Below are 24,398 nucleotides of genomic sequence, written 5' to 3'. Positions count from 1 at the left end.
CCAGCCAGGCAGAGGGACCCCACCTGTGCATGAATTCCTGCACCTGGCCTCTAGTCAATAATAAGAGAATCATTGATTAGCTGCTTCCTGCACACCCCCTACTGGGGATTGAGCCTACAACCTGAGCATGTGTCCTGCCCAGGAATTGAACTGTGACCTCCTGGTTCATAGGTCAATACTCAACCACTGAACCATGCCAGCAGGGCTACCGCCATCTTCTTGAGAAGTTGTACAACAAAGAGAAGGTGCACCTCAAGTACTTCAAAAAAACCCTAACAGCAATGAGAACAAAAGTGCCATCTTTGTGCTTCTCACCTATACTGGTGTTTTTCCATGCATTGTCTCTTTTAGTCCTTGCAACCTCCATGTGAGGTGGACATTGCTATTCCCATTTTACAGATGAAAATGCTGAGGTACAGACAGGGCAAATTTGATCAGTTGTCTCAGAGAAAATTTTGAACACCTACATATAGTTTTTTTGGAAATTTAATATCTTAAATAATAAGTATTAATCATTTTTGTTAGCATGTTTTCCCTCTCAATCCCTAATGTCTATGAGACCTTCACCTTGCCAAAGGGTTTTTACTAGCCACTGAGACTTCTGGAAACCTCCCACCCAACACATATACCCACACCCATTTTCACCATCTTACAGATGATGAGAGATTACTATATTCTGTTAATCTGAAGTCAATAAGACAAACTTTTTTTTTCAGCTCCCTAAGACCAGTATTTCTCAAGGTGGAATCTGCCAAACCCTTAGCTCAAGAGATAATTCTTGAGAATCAAGGTTCATGGTCAAATTTGATTGGGAAGCCTGTGTCCTATGGACTCCTCTTGGGCATTCCAATATACATTAACATACTAAGGACTCTGAGAAGAATTGGAGTCCAGAGGCTGGTTCAACTCCCTAACTCTGAGCTTTCCAAACTTATTTAACCGCAGGACCATTTTTCATTACAATAATTTTTAACATTCCTGTGCAAATTTGAGGGAAATGTTAAACTGGGCTGTGGAACACCCATGATCACAACAGGTGAGAAGTGAAATTCAAATGAAATTCTGAAATATGAAAGAGCTTCTCAAAAGAGTCTTCCTTCTATGACACAGCAAGTCATTCTCAAGGTCACCAGAGAGTTGGTTTCAAAATCCTCTTTTCAGAATGCAACTCGACCTAGCCAAGTTTTTTCTCAGTTGGAACTTTTATTGTGATAAACCATCTTTGAATTCACAAAATTATTGACTTTTCATGAAATATTTATCCCCACATCCCATTGCTGGGAAAGGGGCCAAAAGGGGAGGAATCTAAAATTAGGATTATGCTAAGAGAACATCATTAGAGAATTAAATGTACAGTTTTCTCTTTGGTGACATTCTGATACCTAATTCCTCTTCTTTAAAAGGATTTCCAAGATGGGCACTAGGCATTTAACATCTGGAAATGAGTGTGTGCCATTCATTTTGGGAAATTGGGCAGTTATCAAACCAAAGAATCAGAAATAAATTCTTCCAATTAGTATTTCACATCAAACACATTCCTGAGTAAATTGAAGGTGTAATTGGCTTTATTAAGGGATTCACAAATCAGGCAGAATCCCATCTAGTAACTAAAATGGCGCTCTAAGGAGTTGTAAAATGTGGAAAGTTTTTATAGGAAGAAGGGTTGGCAAGGGAGCTATTAACAAAATTTTAAAAAGGATTAATTTTAGACTAGGACATCTTTTGGAGGGAAAGGAGTGGTGAGGGTTTTTATTGTGCTGATTGCCTCTTCCTTTAGTGGGGGTGGAGGGAGGGATTAATGGAGAGACCCCAACATAATAGATTACCTCATTGATGTTGACCAGAAAATTTTAGACTGGTTGATTAAGGTTGCATTAGTGGGAACAGTTAAAACAGCAGTTAGGTCAGGTATTAAATCTAGGTTTGGTATCATGGGCTTTAGCAGGAGTGATGCCATTTTGGACCAATTGGTACCTGTCATTCAAATCACCGGATCCTAATTTTTATGGAAGCGTGTGTCAGATTATTTCCTGTGCCAACCAAGAATTTGTGACACCAAGTGAGACACGAACTAGCCTCTTCAACATACTTGAGAGTTTGTGATAAATTTAGAATCTCACGCCCTACCCCAGACAGAACCAGAGTCTGCAATTTAACAAGATCCCCATGTGATTTATGTGCACATTAAAGTTTGGAAGCACTGGCCTCGGAATCATTGATTATTGTACTAATTGTGCTTACCTGTGTTAAAGAGTCTTACTTGGCTCTCCCTTTTAATTAGCTTGCATTCCACTGATGGTTAGTGTTTTTAACCCATTTGCTCAATTGGGAACAGCCATTGTAGCTTGGACCCTCTGCAGTGCAAGTGTGTGCTGACTAACATACAGGAGTGGGCCAAAGGTGGTTTACAGTTGTGTGTACGTGAAACACTAACTTTACTCTTCTATTATTAATTAATGATCATATTACTTTCCATACGAACAACCGTAAACCTGCTCTTCCCACCCTGTATTTAGGCAGAGGAGCACTTTTCTGACAGACTTGAGGTGGGGTAGGGAGTCATTTATGGCCATCCCAGTTCAGTGATGCTGCACCTTAAATAAAGCAAAAGGTAGCAGCCTGTCACCTCAACCTCACCTGCCCTGAGAACCAGGGGAAAATACTCTTTCCTGGCCCTAACAGGCTGTTCCATATTTCTGTTAAGAATAATACTGTCTTTCTACCTGTTGATAACTGCTTAAATGTTGAGCTGAGATCATGTTGTTTAGGGTTCTTTTAATATAGGATCTACATAATAATATATCATAATAAGTAGTATCACTAAATAACTTGATTGAGCACAAAAAATAGGCATAGACAGTTCTTCTAAGTGTTGTATACCTATCATCTCTTTCCACTCCTCAGAGATAATTCTATGAGATAAGCACTTTGGTTATTCGCATTTCACAATTGGCTGAGCTCAGATTTAAACTTGGGCAGAGTTCCTTTTTCCTTTCTTTCTTTTTTTCTTTTTATTATGGAAATGTTCAAGTATATACAAAAGCAGAGAGAATAATATTATAATTTTTAGGTACCCACCTAATTTCAATAATCAACTCATGATCAATCCTGTTTTATCTTTATTTCCTCCCTGTTCTCTCTGCAAACTGTTTTGAAGGAAATCTTCCATATCACATCATTTCACCCATAAATATTTCAATATCTGTCGCTTAAAAATATGATTTTTAAAATGTACCATTATATCATTGTCATACCTAAATTATTAAAGGTAATTCCTTGATATCAACTTTCAGGTCAGTGTTGGATATTTTTAATTTGTCTGAATCAGTATTCAAATATTGAGATTAGATTATTAAACCTCTTGCTCTATAGATTGCCTATTCTGCTTTTTTTTTCTTGCATACTTAGTTTTTGTTTCTGAGTAAACCAGGTTATTTGTCCTGTAAAATCTCCTATACAGTGGGGCCTTGACTTACGAGTTTAATTCATTCTGAGACCGAGCTCATTAACTCAAATTACTCTATCAACTCAATGCAAAAAATCGGGCCGAGAGACAGCTGGTATCTCAAAAAACTCGTTAGTCGGGACACTCGTAAGTCAAGGCCCCACTGTAGTCTTGATTGCACTGTCTCCCTGTGGTGCCATTTAACATGCTTCCCCATGTGACATATTTCTAACATTGGTAGTTAGATCTCCTGCCTAAATCAGATTCTGGTTAGATTTGTGTCTGTGCATGTTTATGTCAATGTTAGATGAGTTGACTCCCTAGCATCCTCCAGAGGTGACTGATGAGGTTTTTTTCCTTTTTATTATCTGTATGAGCTTGTGGATTTAATCATATTGGTGGATATCAAATCAGTGCAGTTATTACCTTTGTTGATTGTCCCACTCAGTGGGAACTTCTTCAAATTGACTCCTGACTTCTTTTGCCATGACCTCAGTACTCTTATGTTGACACCTAAAACTAATATAATTTTACCTCAATTTAAAAAGAAAGATTTCAAGCCCAGCTGATATGGCTCAGTGGTTGAGTGTCGATCTATGAACCAGGAGATCATGATTCAATACCCGGTTAAGGCACGTGCCCGGGTTGTGGGCTCCATTCCCAGTGTGGGGAGTGCAGGAGGCAGCCAATCAGTGGCTCTCCCTCATCATTGATGTTTCTATCTCTCCCTCTCCCTCCCTCTCTGAAATCAATAAAAATATATTTTTAAAAATATTAATAAAATAAATAATTTTTAAAGGAAAGATTTCAAGATTACATTTAGTCAACATTTGTCCACTTGAGAAAAGGGCACATGGACTATAAGGCAGAGCCCTCCAGACCAATCTGTGTGCTTTTGTAGGAGGGACCCAGAGTCATTGAATATGCAGACCATTTCCTCATCCAGATCAGAGGGGACAATAGCTGCCAGTCTGCTTATGGTGGCTGATCTTGAAAAGGACTTCTACCCCACCCGGAAGCAAGAAGGTTATCAAGTGCTGGTAACTGTCATTAGTTTTCAGAGAGGATTCTCAGAAATCAGCAGGTTAATTTGTATGCCAGGAAGGAAACCTCTGTTAACTGGCTCAGCAGCTGGGGCATGAAGAACATTTGCTTCTACAATTTATCCAAACTAGTATGCAAAAAAAAACTTTAAATAGCATTCTTGCAAGGTTGCAGTGTACCTCCTTCTAATAGCTGCCAGGGTTGGTGGAGATTGTGTACCCTGTAACCCTGGTCCCTGCAGAGTCCACAGGCATGCACTACAAATGAGTTACCACTGCTGCTTTGCCACCCCAACCCCTGTGTGGTGTGGGGGTGGTAGGGGTGGTTCTAGCCTGAGGGTTGTATGGGTAACAGACTCTCAGAGCTGCACAGGAGCTTGGTGATCCCTGATTCAACTCTTCTTTTTCATAACCATCTCAGGTCATAGTAACAACTCTGTAAATAAATGCATTCTGGTTTAAAGAAAGAGTTGAGCTAATTTCTCTTTTTTCAATTAACAGCGCCATCCTTGAATATTTCCTAATGGCTGTGGAGGGCTTTCAAAGTGCTCTAAGATATACTTCCTGTCCTCTAAGACCTTAGGACTAGGGCTCCATTTTTCTTTAAATTTAAATCCCTGTGTCTATCAAAAATTTTTGGAAATCTTAACCCACTCCCTCTAAGCTCTCCTCCCTGAAAGTAGTTGTCCTTTCAGAGTCCTTTATTTAGGAAAAGAATAACAAAGAGTTACTATGAATTTGATGACTTCTTAAAATGGATTTGTAATTTATTGATTTCAGGAATTCCTGAAATCAATAAATTTATTGATTTCCTGTAGAAATTGGAAAACCATGTATAAGTGAGACTTATTTTTACTCTGTCTACAGATGACATTTGGGTGCATATAGGAATCTGTGGCCCAGTTGCCATACTTAATCTACCGATTGACTTATAGAAACAGCTTGGTACTTGACACTTAAAACTATAAGACAAATTTAAAGTGAGTGGCATAGATATTTAAGAATTGTCTAGGTTCAAAGGAAGGAGAGATTGCAATGGTATGTGGTGAACAGAGGGTCCTTAAGAGTGTAACTCTTGCGGGATAAGGACCAAGATGGCGGCATAGGTTAACGCCGGAGTTTGCTGCCTCGAACAACCACTTCAAAAATACAACTAAAAGACGGAACGGACATCATCCAGAACCACAGGAAGGCTGGCTGAGTGGAAGTTCTACAACTAGGAGGAACCGAGAATCAGAGGAGGCGCAGTGCTGAAGTAAAATACTAAGGTGCGGAGTGCGCGCGGCGCGGGCTGGTGGCTGAGGGCGCGGTTGTCTGTTTCAATCCGGAGGGAGCCTCAGACTCTGAGCTCCAGCGAGTCTCTAGGGACCCAGACTCAAACGGGAGAAGCAGGACTGTCTGGCTACGGTCCCTCCGAGGTTTGCAGCCGTTGCTGGGACAGAGAGGCAGAGCCCCTGGGGACGGACTGAGAGCAGCCATAACTGCTCCCTCCTCCGCCCTGTTGATCCCGTGGGACCCGCCCCGCCCAAGCCCTGCACAGAGGCATTTGCCAGATAGCCTCAGGCAAAGGCTAGATTAGCACCTCCCTAGAGGACACAAGTTCTTCCACTGCAGACACAGCTGATTAACACAGCCAGTCGGCCTGGAGGTCAAATCCCTCTAGTATTAACTACAACAATCAAGGCTTAACTACAACAAGACTGCGCACAAAGACCACTAGGGGGTGTACCAAGAAAGCGTAAAAAATGCGGAGACAAAGAAACAGGACAAAACTATCAAGGGAGGATATTGAGTTCAGAACCACACTTTTGAGGTCTCTCAAGAGGCTTCTAGAGTCTGTCGATAAACTTGATGAGATGTACAGGAAATCTAATGAGACCCTCGATGGTGTGATAAAGGACCATCTAGAAAGTAAGCATACACTGACTGAAATAAAGAATATTATACAGACTCCCAACAGCAGACCAGAGGAGCGCAAGAATCAAGTCAAAGATTCGAAATGCGAAGAAGCGAGAAACACCCAACCGGAAAAGCAAAATGAAAAAAGAACCCAAAAATACGAAGATAGTGTAAGGAGCCTCTGGGACAGCTTCAAACGTACCAACATCAGAATTATAGGGGTACCAGAAGATGAGAGAGAGCAAGATATTGAAAACCTATTTGAAGAAATAATGACAGAAAACTTCCCCCACCTGGTGAAAGAAATAGACTTACAAGTCCAGGAAGCGCAGAGAACCCCAAACAAAAGGAATCCAAAGAGGACCACACCAAGACACATCATAATTAAAATGCCAAGAGCAAAAGACAAAGAGAGAATCTTAAAAGCAGCAAGAGAAAGAAACTCAGTTACCTACAAGGGAATACCCATACGACTGTCAGCTGATTTCTCAACAGAAACTTTGCAGGCCAGAAGGGAGTGGCAAGAAATATTCAAAGTGATGAATAGCAAGAACCTACAACCAAGATTACTTTATCCAGCAAAGCTATCATTCAGAATTGAAGGTCAGATAAAGAGCTTCACAGATAAGGAAAAGCTAAAGGAGTTCATCACCACCAAACCAGTATTATATGAAATGCTGAAAGGTATCCTTTAAGAAGAGGAAGAAGAAGAAAAAGGTAAAGATACAAATTATGAACAACAAATATGCATCTATCAACAAGTGAATCTAAGAATCAAGTGAATAAATAACCTGATGTACAGAATGAACTGGTGATTATAATAGAATCAGGGACATAGAAAGGGAACGGACTAACTATTCTTGGGGGGAAAAGGGGTGTGGGAGATGCGGGAAGAGACTGGACAAAAATCGTGCACCTATGGATGAGGACAGTGGGTGGGGAGTGGGGGCGGAGGGTGGGGCGGGAGCTGGAAGGAGGGGAGTTATGGGGAGGAAAAAGAGGAACAAATTTAATAATCTGAACAATAAAGATTTATTTAAAAACAAATAAAACCTATACTCCCACTTAAAAAAAATAAAAAAAGAGTGTAACTCTTGAGTTTGGCTATGAAAGTTTAAGAGAATTATCAATATGGAAAACTTGCAAAGAAATCATGAAATGGGCCAAGAGGGTTTGCTCTGTTGGAAAATAGCATTAATTAGTTAAATCAAGCAAAGAACAGTGCACATTTTAGAACCAGACAAACCTGTGCTCATGAGCTGTGAGACCTTTGGTAAATTACTTGAGAGTAATCAACGTTTCGTTTTATCTTCAATAAAACAGAATAACCTGTCCTGAACATGTCACGGGAGAGTTGTGAAGATCAAATAAGGTCAAATAAATAAGAGGCAGCATTTTCTGAACTGTAACGTTACCAAATTAATAAACATCATTATCTTTTAAAGGCCCAGATATGCCATGCAACTGAGTTGGCCACTGTGTTGGTTAGGATTCTCGGTCTGCAAGCAACAGAAATGATCTAACTAAGCAAAACAGAATTATTGCAAAAAATGTGGTGGGGGATGGGATGGAAGGGAAGAAGCACACAATATAGCTCACAGAATCAAAGCTGAAGACTCGGGCTCAGAAACAAGAACCAGGAAACAGTGCAGTGGGAGAGATGGGTAGCAGCAATTACTTAATGGTCTCATTTGTTTTTTCCTCCTTGAGTCATTTTACTCAAGTCAAAGTCCCACAGTGGGAGAGTCAAGGAGCAGGGCATCTTGACTTAATTCCCACTGAAATTGTGAAACCATGGAGGGGAGATAGTTTCCCATAAGGAAGTTAAATGGTTCTTCATGAAAGAGGAGTAGAGTGGACAGTGATCACCAGAAAACTACAAAGTATTTCAAAAGAGCATTCATGCCTTTATGCATTTATACAATTATATGTATAGACCAACTTGAAATTCAACTGTGAAGAATAGTGGAAACTCAGCCTAGAAAAGTAACAGTTAAGACTAGTGCAAGTGAAATGGCCTGTTCCAGTTACTGGAATATATTTCAGGCTGTTTGCTTCCCCGTGGCCTTCCCAGTGGGGCTGGGAGGAGGCAGCTGGCTGTTTCTGGGCCATAGGTCAGTGAGGAGTGCGTTCACCTGGAGAGTCATTACACACTGACCCTTGGCCTTGGCTGATTTTCCTCTACTTTCATAGATACCGATATTGATACTTGAGTTGAACTGGGAACTTTGAGTGGTGTTACAGCTGCAATAACTGATTTGTGTCAATCACCTCTTCTCTCTGATTCTCCCTCACTCTGGTTCAGATAGCATTCAATAAAGCTTGAATGCACGAATGAATGAGTGAGACTAGTTAGATCCTTTTTAGGGAATTAAAGGAAATAGCATGTATAAAATACATAGTTGGTTCTTGACACAAAATAAGCATCCAATAGATGCTAGAGCAATAGTTATCACACTAACAGAAGGAAGAGGAATAAATATGATGATGATGATGATGATGATAGTGAGTATGATCATGGTTGGCTTTGGATTCCAATCATATCCATTGCAATCCTGGCTCTGCCACTTACCAACTGTAAAGCAATGGCTTTAGTTCAGTCTCCATTTGCACATCTGTCAAAACCTCTTAAGGCTACTGTGAGGACTTAATGGCAGGTTCCTGGAACATACTATGTGCTCAGGGTAGGTAGGCTTGGCCCGGAGAATGCAGAGACATGCACTTTTCTTTCTGGGAAGAGTTTGTCTTTTCCTGGCCATTTTGCTGTTAGTGAGACTTCCACCAGGGTCAGTGCCTTCGGTAGAAGGCTGGGTGGGAAGAGAAGTTGCTTAGGTGAGCTTCATCCACAAGCTAAGAGAAGCTGTGAGGCAGGGAATCAGAAGGGAATCCAAACTCCTGATTCAATTAAGGGCCTGGCAGGGTTGGAAGGCGTGGCGATGCCCTCCTGTCCTTGGTCTCTCCTCACAGCTCCCAAGAGTAAGTTTCGGCAAATGCTTCAAAGGAAGCAGGGCCTGAGGGGTTGTCTTTCGATGCAGCAGGGCCCACACACTCCTCTCCACAGCCCATCTTGGGGAGGGAAGGAAGGTGGCCCAGGGGACAGGTGGTTAGAAAGGGCAAGGTCACTTCTCCAAGAGGAGAGGGAGTCAGACAGAGGACCCAAGGCCAATGCCCAGAAGCAAAGCAAAGCAAGGGGCACTTTAAGAGGAAGGTCACTGGGAAGCCCCTTGGAGGGACAAGAAAGGGAAACTTGGCCATTACCAGGGATCCACCAGGTCCCATTAAACAGACATCGGGGACTCGCTGCAGCAAGATCTTTAGCTCTCAGACTCCAAGGCCACTCCTCCCTGAACTGTGTTTGGACTCAGAAAGCCAGCAGCGAGCCGAGTGGATGGATCAGAGTGAAGCACACAGCTTAATCAGGGCACGAAAGCAGCTGACAAATTACAGCATGATTTGTCATCATCTCAGAACTCGGCAAGTGTTTGTCCCTGAAAGAATCGATACCTGGAGGGAAAAGGGCCATATTTTTAGAAACTCCTGGATGGGTAATTTATTTCAAGTGACTGGAGAGTTTATTTATGCTGGTGCCTCCACAGATCCAATGGACAGTATATTTACACGAAGCCAGAAAATGCTATCATTTCTTCTAATCAATTTGCCCCTTTGAACAGCTGTACCTTGGAGCTTTCAGCCATAAATTCGCTCCCTGTGCTAAAAGCTCTACCCAAGCAACCGTTTCCAGTCCCGCCCCTAGCATTTCTTCCTTCGATTTGCTTAGCACGCTGCACCTCTCACTCCTCTCCCACACGGATTCTGTCTCCTGGGGCACAAATGAGATGGACAAGGGGGGTGGCACTAGTCCCATTCTACAATGGGTAAACTGAGGCTCGGGAGTTGAACATAGTAGTAGTCCTAGAATTAGAAAGCAAGATTTCCCCACCCCTAGTTGTATCCCCAGCCCCACTGGGCCAGAAAAGATTATATAACTAAAATACCTAATGAAAGAGAAAAAATGGAGAGTCAAGGAAGTGTTTCAAGTACTTGGCTCCAAGAATGTTCACCAGGACAGTGTGCTGTGCAAGTAACACCAGACGGTCTGCTGGTGCCTCCACAGAGCCAATGGACGAAGCCAGAAAATGCTATCATTTCTTCTAATCAATTTGCCCCTTTGAACAGCTAGCTGTACCTTGGAGCTTTCAGCCGTAAATTCACTCCCTTTTCTCTGCTGTCAATCCAAATTTTATTTGCATCTAGGTTCTCCTCTTTCATGAGGATTTAACTTTGTCTTCTAATACATGACAACTATCACATTGCGACAAAGCAGGGATTACCTTATTCGCAACAATTAGCGCCCCGATGATCTATGAAAAGTAGATCCCTCTTAATAATCTTGTGACATCCTCTCTCTCACAGGAGGCCCAGTTCAAACCAGAACACTTCCACAACACCATCGTGTGTGAGAAACCCAACAACCGCCTCAACAAATTTAAGGGTTACATGTAAGTATCTCATGCCCACGTGCTGCTAGTAAATATCTCCTCTTCAGCGAGAAACATTTTTTCCTTAAAATGGCCAAACAAATAAGCATTCGGGTCCTGAGGAAATTTCTTTCTTTTTTTATCACAAAGAACAGCTAGAGAAACCTCAGTGAAAACCGCAGGAGGTTTGGTGTCTGTGGCCTGGGTTCCCGAGTCCTCGGATGCCCCGTGCCTAGGTGTGTGGCTTTGGGAAACTCTGTCATCCTCTCTGAGCTTCACCTTTTTCACGAGGAAGGATGAGCACCCTGCTTCCTTCCCAGAGCCTTGAAAAGTCAAATAAAATAACATCAGACAATGCAGTTTGTAAACACAGTAAGGAATAATTAGTATTAAAAGGTATTTTGAGTTACAATAGAGCACTCTGGAGCCAGGCTTCCTGGGTTTGAATCTCTGCTCTGCCCCTTACTATCTCTCTGAACTTGCCTCAGTTTTCCTATCTATAAAGTGGGTACAATTACATGACCCTATCTTACAAGGCTGTCATGATGATTGAGTTAATACATTAAGAAACCCACATATACCAGCCCTGGAAAAGGAAGTATTGAAGACCTAGAAGGAGAAAAAGCCCTAAAGGTTCTGATTATTATTTTTCTTCACCCCAGTGTTGTGGGGAAGTTATGTTTAAACTTCTGAAAACTCCCAAAGGAAAGGCATCAGGTGGAAGAAGGGCCAGACACGGGGTAAAACCTGGTGTTAGTTGGACTCAGAATTTTCTAGTGTGCGACAAAAAAGTGCACTTTCCCTGAGCCTGGAGCGAGAAAAAAAAAACTCGATCCCGCTCTAAGAAGTCACCTCCCCTACATCGCACCAAGGCCCCTGACCACCTCCCTTGAGGTCTGTTTATTTTATGAGATGGAGCCAGAGGAGGATGGTACAGGAGCAAGGCCAGCGAGAGAAGGGGCTGGAGGAGAGGAGCCCGCCAGCTGCCCTTCCTGACCCGGCTCACATCCAAGAGGCAGGACTGCCTGGTGTCAGCTGTGGACTCAGATGGTCAGCTTGTGCAGTTCCGTCCCCGCAGCCAGGTGACAGCAAGCACAAGACCACAGCCTGGAGGGAACACATGCGTCCCTGTAGGTCCAGAAGCCAGATCCCTTTCAGGTGGGGGGTGAGGATTTCCTTCGGGTGGGTCATTCCCTCTCACGGTCCAGCTTCCCAGGACAATCAGGAGTTGCACTTGAACATGGAGACTAGATTCCGAGTTAAGAGCCCTCTTCTGAGAAAGAGGGAGGATAGGGATCGTGTTCACTTACTGCTTCTAGTTTTGGGATGCCGTGGAGATACCATTGTGCCCAGTGACGGCATAGAGAAGCCATCAAACTACTCCCTGTCTTTCCTCATCCCCAGGGAGCATCCTGACCAGACCAGGACCGGCTTTGGCAGTGAGAGTCTTTTGCTCCGAGGCTGCACCATCAGAAACACCGAGGTGGCTGTTGGCATTGTCATCTATGCAGGTCATTGTTCCTGGACAATTTCTTTGGTCCCCCTCTACCTTCCCTCCTCTATCCCCGCCTCCAAATCCATCTCCACCAGGGGAAACTCACATCAGTTCTAAGGGGTAGAGTCACGTAACTTCCCATTTCTCAGCTAAGCAAACTGAGGCTGGAATCACAGCTGCTCACTCGGTCCACAGGAGACATAATAGATTTCAAGTTACTGTCACTCAACTGAACAAGACAGGGAGGGAGATTCCTGCTCCTTTACCTCCAATGGTTTTGTGACACTAACTATATAGGCAAGATGAAGTGTATCTTATTGAGCCTGAGGAATAACCTCACCAAACTTTCTAACTTCACCTTTTGTGCCTCGGCTTCCTCATCTATCCAATGGGAAAAACATTTGTATCTGCCTCATAGAGTACTTGTGAGGGTCAAATGACCCAGCACATGAAAAGCACTGCATCTAGCATGTAAAAATGTGATGGGTTTTCATTGTGTTTTGCAGTTATTATTATTTATCTTTATTCATATTATGGCTGCAGTTATGATGGTGTATGTGACCTTGCCATGGCCATTTTGCTTCCCAATTAAAAAGATAGCAACACACCTTACAATGAAATCTAAAATCTTACGACTACTGTATCCCTGGTACCTAGAACCTGGTGCTCCATGGGTTCTCGATAAATATCGGTTGTAACGTTGACAACTGCAGACTTCTTCCTCTGTAGGGAAAACACGGTCTCCCCGAGGTGTCTACTTGCACTGGAGGACTCCAGAATACATGTCTCTGGGTCTTGTATTCAGTAGGATACCTTGTAGTATTTTGTTTGCTTGTTTTGTTTGATTTGTTTTGGTCTGAGTAGAAACCCACTTTTGATGGACATAGAAGAGCATTCCAAACATCAATCTACCCTAAGATTCACTTTTTGGGACTATCAAAAAACCCCCACAAAAACAGGTTTTTAAACAAATAATGACACAATCTAGCTAGCTTTCCCTAATTTGGGGGAAGGGAGGTTGTATTTGTTAGTTCAAGTGACTGTTTTTAAGGGTCTTTGGTAATGAGTTCAGTGCCATCTGGTAGACCCACTAAAGGTGGGCTGTGTTGCAATCCCTGCCCCAGCAAGAAAACCCTCATGGACTTAGAGTTTGCTTTTCTGAGTGACCATAAACAAAGAAAAAACTCTATGTGGATGATGGGAATGCTGTATGAGGGGACAGGTTTAGAGAGAGCTCCCTGTGGCTCTGGGGGGTCAGGCTGCCTGGGTTCAAATCCACTCACCAGCTGCACATTCCAGTGCTAGCTGGCTAAGCTTTCAACAAGGGTGCACTAAGAGTTCCTTTCTTGTAGGGGCATGAGGTTCAAAAGAAATGACCTGTGAAATGGGCTAGCACAATGCCCGACACATATTACGCTCTCAAAAAGTGTGAGCAAAAAGAGTACTAATTGTTTTCAGTGTTATCATCTAGAGCAGGGGTGCTCAATCTTGGCACGATTGACTTACAGGTCCAGATTGCTGTTGGTGGTGGGGGCTGCCTTATAAGATGTTGAGCAGCATCCCTGGCCTCTACCCACTAGAAACCATTAGCATCACCTTCTCAAGATGTGCAACCACAATTTCTCAAGCTATCGCCAAATGTCATCTGGGGAGTAAAATCCCCCTGGTTGAGAACGACTGGTCTAGAGTCTGTCCCAGGACAATGCAGACGGACAAAATAGGAGTATCCTCAGTATCAAAGGCCCAAAAAAGCCAAACTGAGCTTTGTAGAGGAAGAGATCGAGTGTGGAGGTGTGTACCCCTACTGTGTACAAGGAACGCGTTGAGGTACTTTGTGTATATTAATCCACTCCCCAGCCCCAAATACATACACAACCATTATCTCCCATTTTGCAGACAAGGAATTGAGGTGCAAAGGGAATCATTCACTCAAGGTCACTTGTCTCCTGGTATTAATCGTATGTAACCCAAGGTCAAGTATCTGCAGAGTCTAGCTCTGACTCTAGAGACCACGTTCTAACTGCTACACCATGCAGCCTCCCCCCTTGAGTCCAGCTCTTGCCAAAAGAACAGAAATATCTCAATGGTGAGGAGCTGGTGTTTGAAGAGAGTAGTCCTGGGACCCCTTGTATGGGGTGACCCTAAGGAAGTCAGGAAGGCGTGTCGTCAGCACAGTCAGGCTATTGTCACTGTGCTATGCAAACGCCCTCACAACTACAGTGACTCAAGTCTAATTTAATAAGCCTAGAGTTTGCTAGCCCTGCTGTTTTGTTGCCACTTTAAATCCACAGGGCAACTAGCTAAACAGCATTAAACCCGTTCACCGCTGGAGCTGGTGTATTCGTTTTCTTTAATTTTGCACAGAAAACATGTGATTGGTGTTTTTTAATTTGACTGCTAAGGAGTACAGCATGGTAGTTAAAAGTTAGCAGGCCTAGAGGACAGGCTCTGCCCAAAGACAGAGTCTCAGCTTGACTCAGCAGCTGGCTGTGTGGCTTGGGTACCACCAGGGGCTGCTTGGAAGGAGAAATAGGCTGGGAATTAGAATCCAGGGTTCTCAGTGTGGCTCTGGTGGTCATTTATTCTTTCTTTATAGGCAGGTCCCTTCTACTTTTCTCCAACTAGAAAAAGGGGTGGTTGGGTGAGATTAGTAGTTTTCAAATTTTGTTGTCCTTTCTTTAAACAACATATTATGCATGCAGAACTCTGAGACAGGAGTGGAGCTGTACAGATTTAATGTTGGGGTAGAGGCCTTTGGGTAAGAGACCACTCTTACCCAAGCAACACCAACATATTTGTCACCAAGAGACAAATATGAAAATTACTGGCCCCAAGCAGTGTCCTGCCCCAGGGCCTTGGCACCTACTATTCCCCCAGCCTAAAACCTTCTTCTCCCAACTCTTCTCTCCCTTCAAGTCTTCCTTAAATGTCACCTCTTCTGAGAAGCCTTCCCTGACTATGTTTTCCAAAACCATCTCTTATTATTAGCCCTTTGTTTGTTGTTTATTTCATGGGACATATTACTGACTGCAGTTATCTCATGTATTTGTTTCCTTGTATATTTTCACCAGCATGTGAGTCATCTGTCTTAGCAGTGTATTATACCACCACTCGCCCATAACAGTGCCTTTGTGCAAATTAGAAAAAGCCCTCAAAACAGTTTACTGTCATTTGCCAGAAATGTGTCATAATAAACTTACAAACCTATGACAACTACAAAATGAGGGATACCTCTAGGTCTGTGCAGGGCACAACATGAGCATGGTAGCTCTGTCCATGCCCACCAGTGGCTGGCATGTCGGGAATGCTCAATAAGTACCTGCTGACCAATTGTGAGAGGCCTCTCCAGCAGTTCTCAGCAGCCTCCCTGAGGCAGCCCAGAGGCAGGTGAGGGAAGGAGGCCCCTCTGTTACTGTGGGCTCCTGTGAGCATAGCCAAGGCTATGGTCCAGACCAGAGGCAAACGGGGGGCAAGAGACTGATAACCTCATTTTCACTTGCAGGCCACGAGACGAAAGCCATGCTGAACAACAGCGGCCCGCGGTACAAACGCAGCAAGATCGAGCGCCGCATGAACACAGATATCTTCTTCTGCATCGGGCTCCTCTTCCTCATGTGCCTCATCGGAGCTGTAGGTACGGAATGTTCTGGAAAGAACAATGCACAGTGCCACAGTAATCTTCTTTTTCTTTGAACAAGTTGCTTCAGCTCTCTGAGCCTCGGTTTCCTCATCTGCAAAATAGAGTTCATAAAAAATAAAGCCTTCCCTATATGATCACAGGATGCCAATGTGAAATCTCTTGAAAGTATTAATTACACAAAATATTAGGAATATCATCTATCATTTATTTGTTCAAGAAATACTGTCAGGAGTCAGACACTCTCTTAGCGTGAAGGATAGCAAGGTGAGCCCGTCCCAGCTCCTGGTCCAGGAGGAAGGAGCCAGCACGTGGACAGGATCCTTGACAGTCTGTCCCCTCAGGGGGGCTGTGCACAGAAAATTAACGTGAACGTACTAGTTTAACAGGGGTGGAGAACTGTCCCTTAGGCCATATAGGGCCTAAGAAATCATTTGGTCTGGTCCTGCCAAGGCACTGGGAGTGAGTTCATTAAATGTTTGACTAAATAGAGCAGGCTAATGTTTAAGTTGCAGGAACCGCTGGCTGCTTTTGCTTCAGGACAGGTTTGTTTAAGGAATGTCAGGACTGGGAAGGACATTTGAGATCATCTCACTGTGTCCCCAGAGAAAGGAAGGTAATGGTTAAAAGGTCGCACAGGGAGATAAGGTGCAGGCAAGCCAGAATCAGCTTGGCAGATTGCCCAAATGATACATAAATTGGGAGTTATGGGAGGAGCAGAATCCTGTTCTTTCTGAGAATAATGACTCATGCACAGAGATGGGCCCCTGCAGGAGGTGAAAGCTCTCAGCGAACTCCCTTCCGGGTTCTTTATCACACATTTACTTGGACTGTGTGAAGGTGGTGGCTCTTTTTTCTTAGCCCAGAATGCATGGGAGAAGTATAGAGGGTAGGTAAAGGTTGTCAGGACTCCCAAGCCATGCACTTCCAATCATACAACTGGAAAGAATGGGTGTCCCTTTCTCTATTTCCAACCTTTATATCACAGAATTTCATCAAAATGTAAGCAATCCCCATGATACTCTCCTCTGGCAGGTCAGACTTAATGCCTACCAAGAGACTGACACATAGGCTGTATGAAGAACTACTTCAGAGCTAAATGAGGGTGCACACACACACACACACACACACACACACACACAGCTATATTATATAGAACTAGAGGCTCAGCACATAAAATTCATGTGCGGGTACAGTCCCTAGGCCTGGCCTGCGATCAGGGCCATCTTCCCCAGCTGCCCACAGCCAGCCCCATCCTCCACCCCCACCCACCACCAGTTCCCCGTTCGCCATCAGGTGATCGGAGCCTGCCGGCTGGGGGGGAAGAACCGAGAGGTTGGCCGTTCTGCCCGCTTGCCAGCCCCATCCCCCGCTGTCACCAACCCCCAGTTCCCCGTTCTCCATCGGTGATCAGAGCCTGATGGCCAGGGGAAGGGACCGAGAGGTGGTCAGTGTGCCTCATAGTGACTGGTCAAGCAGTCATTCTGGTCATTCCACCATTAGGGTCAATTTGCATATTATCTTTTTATTATATAGGATAAGGGTGGACTCCTCCAAAGCATACTCATGTCCAGGAATAGGTCAAGGGCTGATGTAATTGACCAACCTTGGAATTCAGTGGAGCTTCTGTCTCATCCTGGCTTTGCCTCCTCTCAGGTCACAGCCTCTGGAACGGGACGTTTAGGGAACACCCTCCCTTCGATGTGCCGGATGCCAAGGGCAGCTTCCCTCCCCTTGCCCTTGGGGGCTTCTACATGTTCCTCACAATGATCATCCTGCTCCAGGTAGGAGCTCCTCTCTCACTAATGGCTAAGAAGGCCTGTGGCCAATACCATACAACTCTGTGAAGGAAAATTCAGTGCTGGTCCCAAGAAGGAACTGACTGGACTGAGATGGGGAAATGTTCATTGCTTTCTTGTGGGCCTTTGAAAGTATTCCCATTCGGGGTCATGTCAGGACCAGCCCTGCTTTGTGAGGGGACCCTCCCCCCAGATAATTGTGGAGAAGAATATTTATTAGGCTTTTCTATATAAGATTACAGCAGTGACCCACGTGTGCCTGGCCCTTTGCCAGATACTGAACAGGTGAAACCTAATAACTGGGGAATAAAATAAGGTAAACTAGCACAGAGAACTGTCAAACCCTAAATACTGAGAGGAAGAAACCACAGATTAGTGTTTTAGTATTTTATCACTTGAGATTTAAAAACACAAGGTGGCGGGGAGCAGGGTACTGACCCTATAAGGAGAAAGAAACAAAAACACAGAGAACCTACATGAGAGAAGGAGGAAAAAATGTGCAGGCTCTATAAGATACTAATCTATGGAAAGATGACGCAGCTTCATCTACACTCAATTTCTTGTACTACTTGAGGGTGTTTCATTGTCCTCTTACTGGTGAACTCTTTTGAATCATTAGTTCATTCATTTGTTTAGCAGAGTAATCCTTTTTTACGTGTGAATCAGGTCATACACCTGCTCTGCACCGACCCGCCAGTGATTTTATATCCCCTCAAAGTGGAGTCCAAAGTTCTTACTGCCACCAACAAGCCCTCAATGATCTGGATCCTGACACCCTCCCTGTCCTGTTCACTCACATACTTACTCTCACCCCACAACACCCTGCCCACTCCCACTGCCCAGCGGCTGCCCGGAATGCTCCTCCTCCCACAGATACCCTCAGGACACACCCCGTCTTCAGGTGTCTGCTCAAAGGTCATGGTTGATAAGAGTCCCTCCCAACCATCACCCTCTACCCTCTTTACTTTTTCTTTATGAGACTTAACACACTGCCCAGTGTATATTTATTTGTTTGTTGGAATTTGAGGTCTTCAAGGCCAGGGATTCTGTTCTGCTCACTGCCATGTCCAGGACCTAGAATAATATGTGACTCACACAACGCGCTCAATAGGTATTAGGTATTGAATCAGTGGCCAGTAATCAACAATGGGTCTGAACACCTGTGAAAGTGGGAGGCCACCCTCCATGGCACCGAGATCCAGGGGGTTTCAGGGGACTCCAGACAGAGGAACGACTGCTCCTCACCCGCTTCCCACTCTGCATTGAACAACCAATGGTGAGTGCCTGCCTCATTCCGGCACCCCTGCCTGAAGAAGGCATATCCCTAAGAATGTCAAGGGAGGCATGAGGCACTTACCTTTGATTTCCCAGAGAAAGCCCACCACGCGAGCGGACATCAGCTTTCCATTCAATGCCTTTGCCTCCCATGAGAGAGGGTCCTGAGAGAGGGTCCTGACACAGGGAACCGGCCTGGCTTCTGACTCCATGGGACTCGGTCTCTTGCAGGTGCTGATCCCCATCTCCCTGTATGTGTCCATTGAGCTGGTGAAGCTCGGGCAAGTCTTCTTTCTGCACAACGACCTTGACTTGTACGATGAGGAGACCGATCTGTCCATCCAGTGTCGAGCCCTCAACATCACGGAGGACCTGGGCCAGATCCAGTACATCTTCTCTGACAAGACGGGGACGCTGACCGAGAACAAGATGGTGTTTCGGCGCTGCACCATCGTGGGCAGCGAGTACTCACACCAAGAAAATGGTACGAGGCCCCCCAGGGGCCCCCATCTTTCTTCCTGAAAGAATCGCCTGCTCTCCTAGAGGCTGGTGATTAAAGACGTCATGCTGGCTCCCCACAGAGGCTGTGTGGCTTGTGGAAAGTAGCTTCCTGTGTCCCTGGGGCTTCCTGGTCACAGAGCAGTGCTGTTCTCATCACCTGGGAACCTTCATGTGTTCACCAGGCTGACAGTGATCTGTGTGTTGCCCTCCAGTCCGCTTTGTCCTGTGCCATTTACACACAACATTTTTACCTGTCAGGAGTGGCCTGGGGACATGTCCCAATGATGTGCCCAGGGTCACCTTACCTGAGAGGACAGGCCAGGTCTAGGCGCATGGTCAGATTTGATACACCCGGGAAATGCCTTCCATGCTCTGTGATCTCTTGAAAGCTTCAGCTTAGCAGATACGGCTATTAAGTGCCCAGACTGTCATCCTGTATGGACTAAAGATGGCCTGTAAAGCTGACCTGATCCCCTCAGCTCCGTCCCCTCCCCACCCCATCCCCCCCCACACACACACTTTTTAACTAAGAGAAGAAACTCTCAAAAGAGCAGCATTCATTCGTTTAAATGGGAAGGATGGAGAAAGAGAAAGAAAGTGATATAGGGAACCCAATTCCCTTTACCATGATGGTAACCATTTATGTGGGAACTTCTGATCCTTTTTAAAAATATATTTTTTATTGATTTCAGAGAGGAAGGGAGAGGAAGAGAGAGATAGAAACACTGGGGATGGAGCCCACAACCCCGGGCTTATGCCCTGACCAGGAATTGAACCATGACCGCCCGGTTCATAGGTCGATGCTCAACTAAGCCACACCGGCTGGGTCCTTCTGATCCTTTTTAATAATAAAAACAGCTACCATCATCAGTACTTAGAGTATTCTAAGTCTCCCAAACAACCCATAGAGTTCTGTACTTTTTTAAACCCCCTATCTGAGGAAATAGAGGCACAGGTTTAGCCAAAGCTCAGAGCCACATAACGAGGAGGTAGTAGAGCCAGGATCTGCACCTGGTGTCACTTGGTTGCACCCCTTTCTCCACTCAGGGTAGCCAGCTCCCTGCTTGCCAGAGCAGCACAGTGTTCTTCTTCGGTGTGCTTAACCCCCACTCCGAGTCTGGGATTTCCCCACCATAGTCCAGCCCAGGTATGACATGGGCAATAACAGGACTCCTTTCCCACAGCCAAGCGACTGGAGGTCCCAAAGGAGCTGGACTCAGACAGTGAAGAGTGGACCCAATACCAGTGCCTGTCCTTTCCAGCCAGATGGGCCCAGGGCTCAGCAGCAGTGAGGAGCCCAGGAGGCATCCAGCCTCTGAGGAGATGCCAGAGTGCCCGGGTACCCATCCAGGGCCACTCCCGACAGAGGTCCGTGGGGCGCTGGGAAAACGCACAGTCTTCTGTGGCCTTCAGCAGCTCCATCGTAAGTCCCTGCCTTTTCCTCTTTGAATTGCACGTGGCCTCTACTGGGGAGAGATGGGAGGGGGCTCTGGGGTGTGAGGGACAAAAGACAATAAAAACCCTGAAGGGCTCTCCAAATGCCAGCCCTTGGTCTTGTATGCAATCTTCATACACGTTTTATTGGGCATGCACACTTCTTGTTCATTTCCAATGTTTAGTATTTAGAAATTAGGAGATTTCACATAAACATAGATTTCTGGCTTCTGTTTTTTAAAAATGGAATTGGGAAACTTCTTCACACTAAGCCAGCATTTCCCTGTGGAAGAAATTGGCTTGAGTTAAAGAGTCGACGCCATTTAGTCTGGGCATGTAATCTCTAGTTCATCACAGTCCTTGCCTCACTTGCATCACTGAGCCGAGGGCCAGAGGCATGTCCATTATGCTTGTTTTTCCAATAATACAGTTAAGAGGAAAGAGAAATATTTGCCATCCCCCTGTTTCTATAAAGTGGAAAAACAAAAGATAAGCCTACGGGCTTATGCATTTCAAGAAAAATGGGAGAATATCTTTTTTGTGATCATCAAAGAGAGTCTTCAATTGTTATGAAGCAAAAACATCAATGTCAAAATTACCCAGCACATTCACTCCCTTAGGTTAACTGCCTGGCCCCTGTGGTCCTACACCCCTGCAGCTTTCTGCATGTGGTCCCTTCACATTTGATCCACAGGGACACCCATCACTAACTGTCCAGGGAGCAGGTGAAGAAATTGAGTGTCTTCTACAAGATCTCCAACATTCCTTGGGAGTAAAAGCCAGAACCGGGCCTCTGGCTCCTGCCTGTCTGCTTTCCTCTGCACCTTGCTCTTTCTCTAAGAGACACATGATCTAGAATCTTCTGTTCTCACAGAAAGGCCACAGGGAGCCCCAGCTTGTCTTGAACAAGTCACAAACTTAAAGAGGAACCTGAAGTGCTAGTATCCCATGATTAGAAAATACGATTTCAAAATGATGCTTTCAGTGAATTTCCTTCCAAGCTTTTATTGCCCCCATTAATACACATGCATAACTCCATCTATTTAACATTTTTGCAATCATAGTACATATAATTATAGGTTCTAGGTTTTTTGGATCTGACAAGATGTCAGAAGCATTGTCCATATTGCTGCCTTGTATTTCTAACCCAGGACTGTGCTTTCTGACTGCAACAAGGAAAAAAACGCTGCAAGTCTGTGTGTTCTGGGTTGTTACTTCTGTAACTCTGAGTACAACATTGAGTTAACTCTGCCCTGGCCAGGTAGCTCAGTTGGTTAGAGCGTCATCCTGCTACACTGAGGTTGTAGGTTTGATTTTCGGTCAGGGCACATACAAGAAGCAACCAATGAATGCATAAATAAGTGTAACAACAAAGCAATGTTTCTCTCTCTCCCCCTCTCTCTCTCTCTAAAATCAATAAAGTTGAGTTAACTCTATTTTGTTATTATGCACAGACATGCAACATTAGCAAGGATCAAATGATAACAATGTGTTAAGACATCTGATGTTCATAAACTCGCAAGACGAATGATTTGTAGACGCCTTTAGGAAGCCTTTTGATTTGGTGTGGTTTTTTTCCTGTGTGTTTTTTTCCCCAAATGAGATAACAACAGGACCTCCATATTGTCAAGTCTTTCTCTTATTTAATTCTGTCTCCTCTAAATGGAGTGCCTTTCCCCCAGGTCTTTACCTAAATATTTGAACCATGAATTAGTGAATTCTCATTAGGCATGGGTTGTAGGTCTTGCACTGTGTGTGTCTTTTGCACTTTCCAGTTCTAGACACCACGGGTGGCCCATGTGCCTGAGAATGTCTCCACCAGGACCCGGGGGGAGAGAAAGGAGCCTTTCCTTGGTAGATCTCAGTTGGGGCTCACAGATTCACTGCCCCCTGTTCAACCTGACAAATCTCAGTCACCCAGAAAAACTGCAACCCTGAACCAACCCAGTCTAACTTCTATTCGGGGCCCTTCGCTGCTTGCTGGCCAGTGAAAGGGACACATTAACCTCTGAGCTATATCCAGATCCTGGATGTCACCTTCTGCCCTGACTGGCACTTCTAAAGGCAGTTCTAAGTTCATTCCAAAACAATAAGGAAATTGACACACAGATTAACAGCAAATCCTTGTTGTCTAGGCAGATGCAGATGGTGACGCATTCTCTTTACAAACTGCCACATGTGTCATTCTCCAGTCTGTTTGCTTGAAGATCTGGGGTTAGTGGGACAAGAGCATCCCCAGGTAGGAAAGGCACTGGGCTAAGGGTCAGGAAACGTAGGTTCTCATTTCAGCTCTGCTACTGGCTTGCTGGGTAACCATAGCAACACGTCAGACCCCTTTCTATCCCTCTCATTACCTGAAAATAATTTACTTACAACTCTCACCAGCTGTTCTAAAACTCAAATAACGTAATGTTGGTGCTGACCTGCAAGATCCCTTCCAGCTACGAGTCAGACACGTTTGGGGTCATCTCGGCTCTACCATTATTAGCTCTGTGGCTTCAGTCAACTTGCCCAGCTGGAAGCCTCCACATTCCCATCACTGTTCTGCCTCTTGAGCTTCTTTGGATGATCTAATTTTTCAAATCATGCATTCTAGATGGATGGGTAACTAATTGAAGTTTTAAGTCATCTTTCTGAGAGAAAGCTCTCTGTTTTGGACAAATGATCCCGTCTCTGGGGACATGGGCATCTTTGTAAATGCAATGCTGAGCCCTCTCCCCTGAGATGCTAGCCTATTTGGTCTATGGTAGGGCCCGAGCACTCATATTTTTATTTCTGATGTTCTAGTGAGCAAGCAAGATGAGGACCTGTGTAAGCATACCAGCCCCCCGCTAGGAAATCATCTACCTTTGTCTCAAATAGGCTCCTTCTCCAGCTTGGAAGTCATTGGCTGAAGGGGGTGGTTTATGTTTCCTTAAAGGGCTCTAACTACCTGTAAAATATCTGTGGCTGGAGTGGCAGATCCTGGAATGAGTCCATGGACCATGTTGGGGGCAGCCCCAGAGGATCTCCTGGTTCCTGCCGCCATGCTCACTTCATGTCTACAGCCTCTCTGTGAGGTGGACATTATCATCATCTACATTTTACATGCGGGAACCAGAGGCTTGGAGAAGTTGAGTAAATCGCCCAAAGTCACTGGGCTTGCTAAGTGGTGGAGTAAGGCTTGACCCCTGTATACTCTGAAATTACATTCCACGCTCTTTCCGCTACAACATGCATATAAATTTAGTTAATTCCAAAGCTCAGCTGGAAATATTACATCTTTCCTCATCTGTGTAAAATTGATTACCCTCATTTGATGCACCATTGTAACTCTAACAGCTGGTGCAACAGGGGCCTGCAATTTTAGGAAGCACGTACACATTTTTTAAATTAGACATCTTTTCTCTGGG

At 44.7% G+C, this 24,398-nt stretch overlaps 1 protein-coding gene across 3 annotated transcripts in view; it reads left to right on the top strand.

The window, feature by feature from the left end:
• Positions 1–24,398, top strand: part of ATP10B (ATPase, class V, type 10B) — a 187,605-nt gene that overhangs the window by 124,476 nt on the left and 38,731 nt on the right. For all 3 annotated transcript variants that reach the window (XM_005870568.2, XM_005870569.2, XM_014543172.1), the window contains 6 exons: positions 10,801–10,886; positions 12,270–12,376; positions 15,863–15,994; positions 17,654–17,781; positions 19,303–19,555; positions 20,757–20,995. In XM_005870568.2, the coding sequence (XP_005870630.1) occupies positions 10,801–10,886; positions 12,270–12,376; positions 15,863–15,994; positions 17,654–17,781; positions 19,303–19,555; positions 20,757–20,995 (945 nt within the window). The remainder of the gene's footprint in view (positions 1–10,800; positions 10,887–12,269; positions 12,377–15,862; positions 15,995–17,653; positions 17,782–19,302; positions 19,556–20,756; positions 20,996–24,398) is intronic.

Source organism: Myotis brandtii, unplaced genomic scaffold, assembly GCF_000412655.1.
Source record: "Myotis brandtii unplaced genomic scaffold, ASM41265v1 scaffold32, whole genome shotgun sequence".
NCBI lineage: Eukaryota > Metazoa > Chordata > Mammalia > Chiroptera > Vespertilionidae > Myotis > Myotis brandtii.
This window is presented reverse-complemented; position numbering and strand designations above follow the sequence as displayed.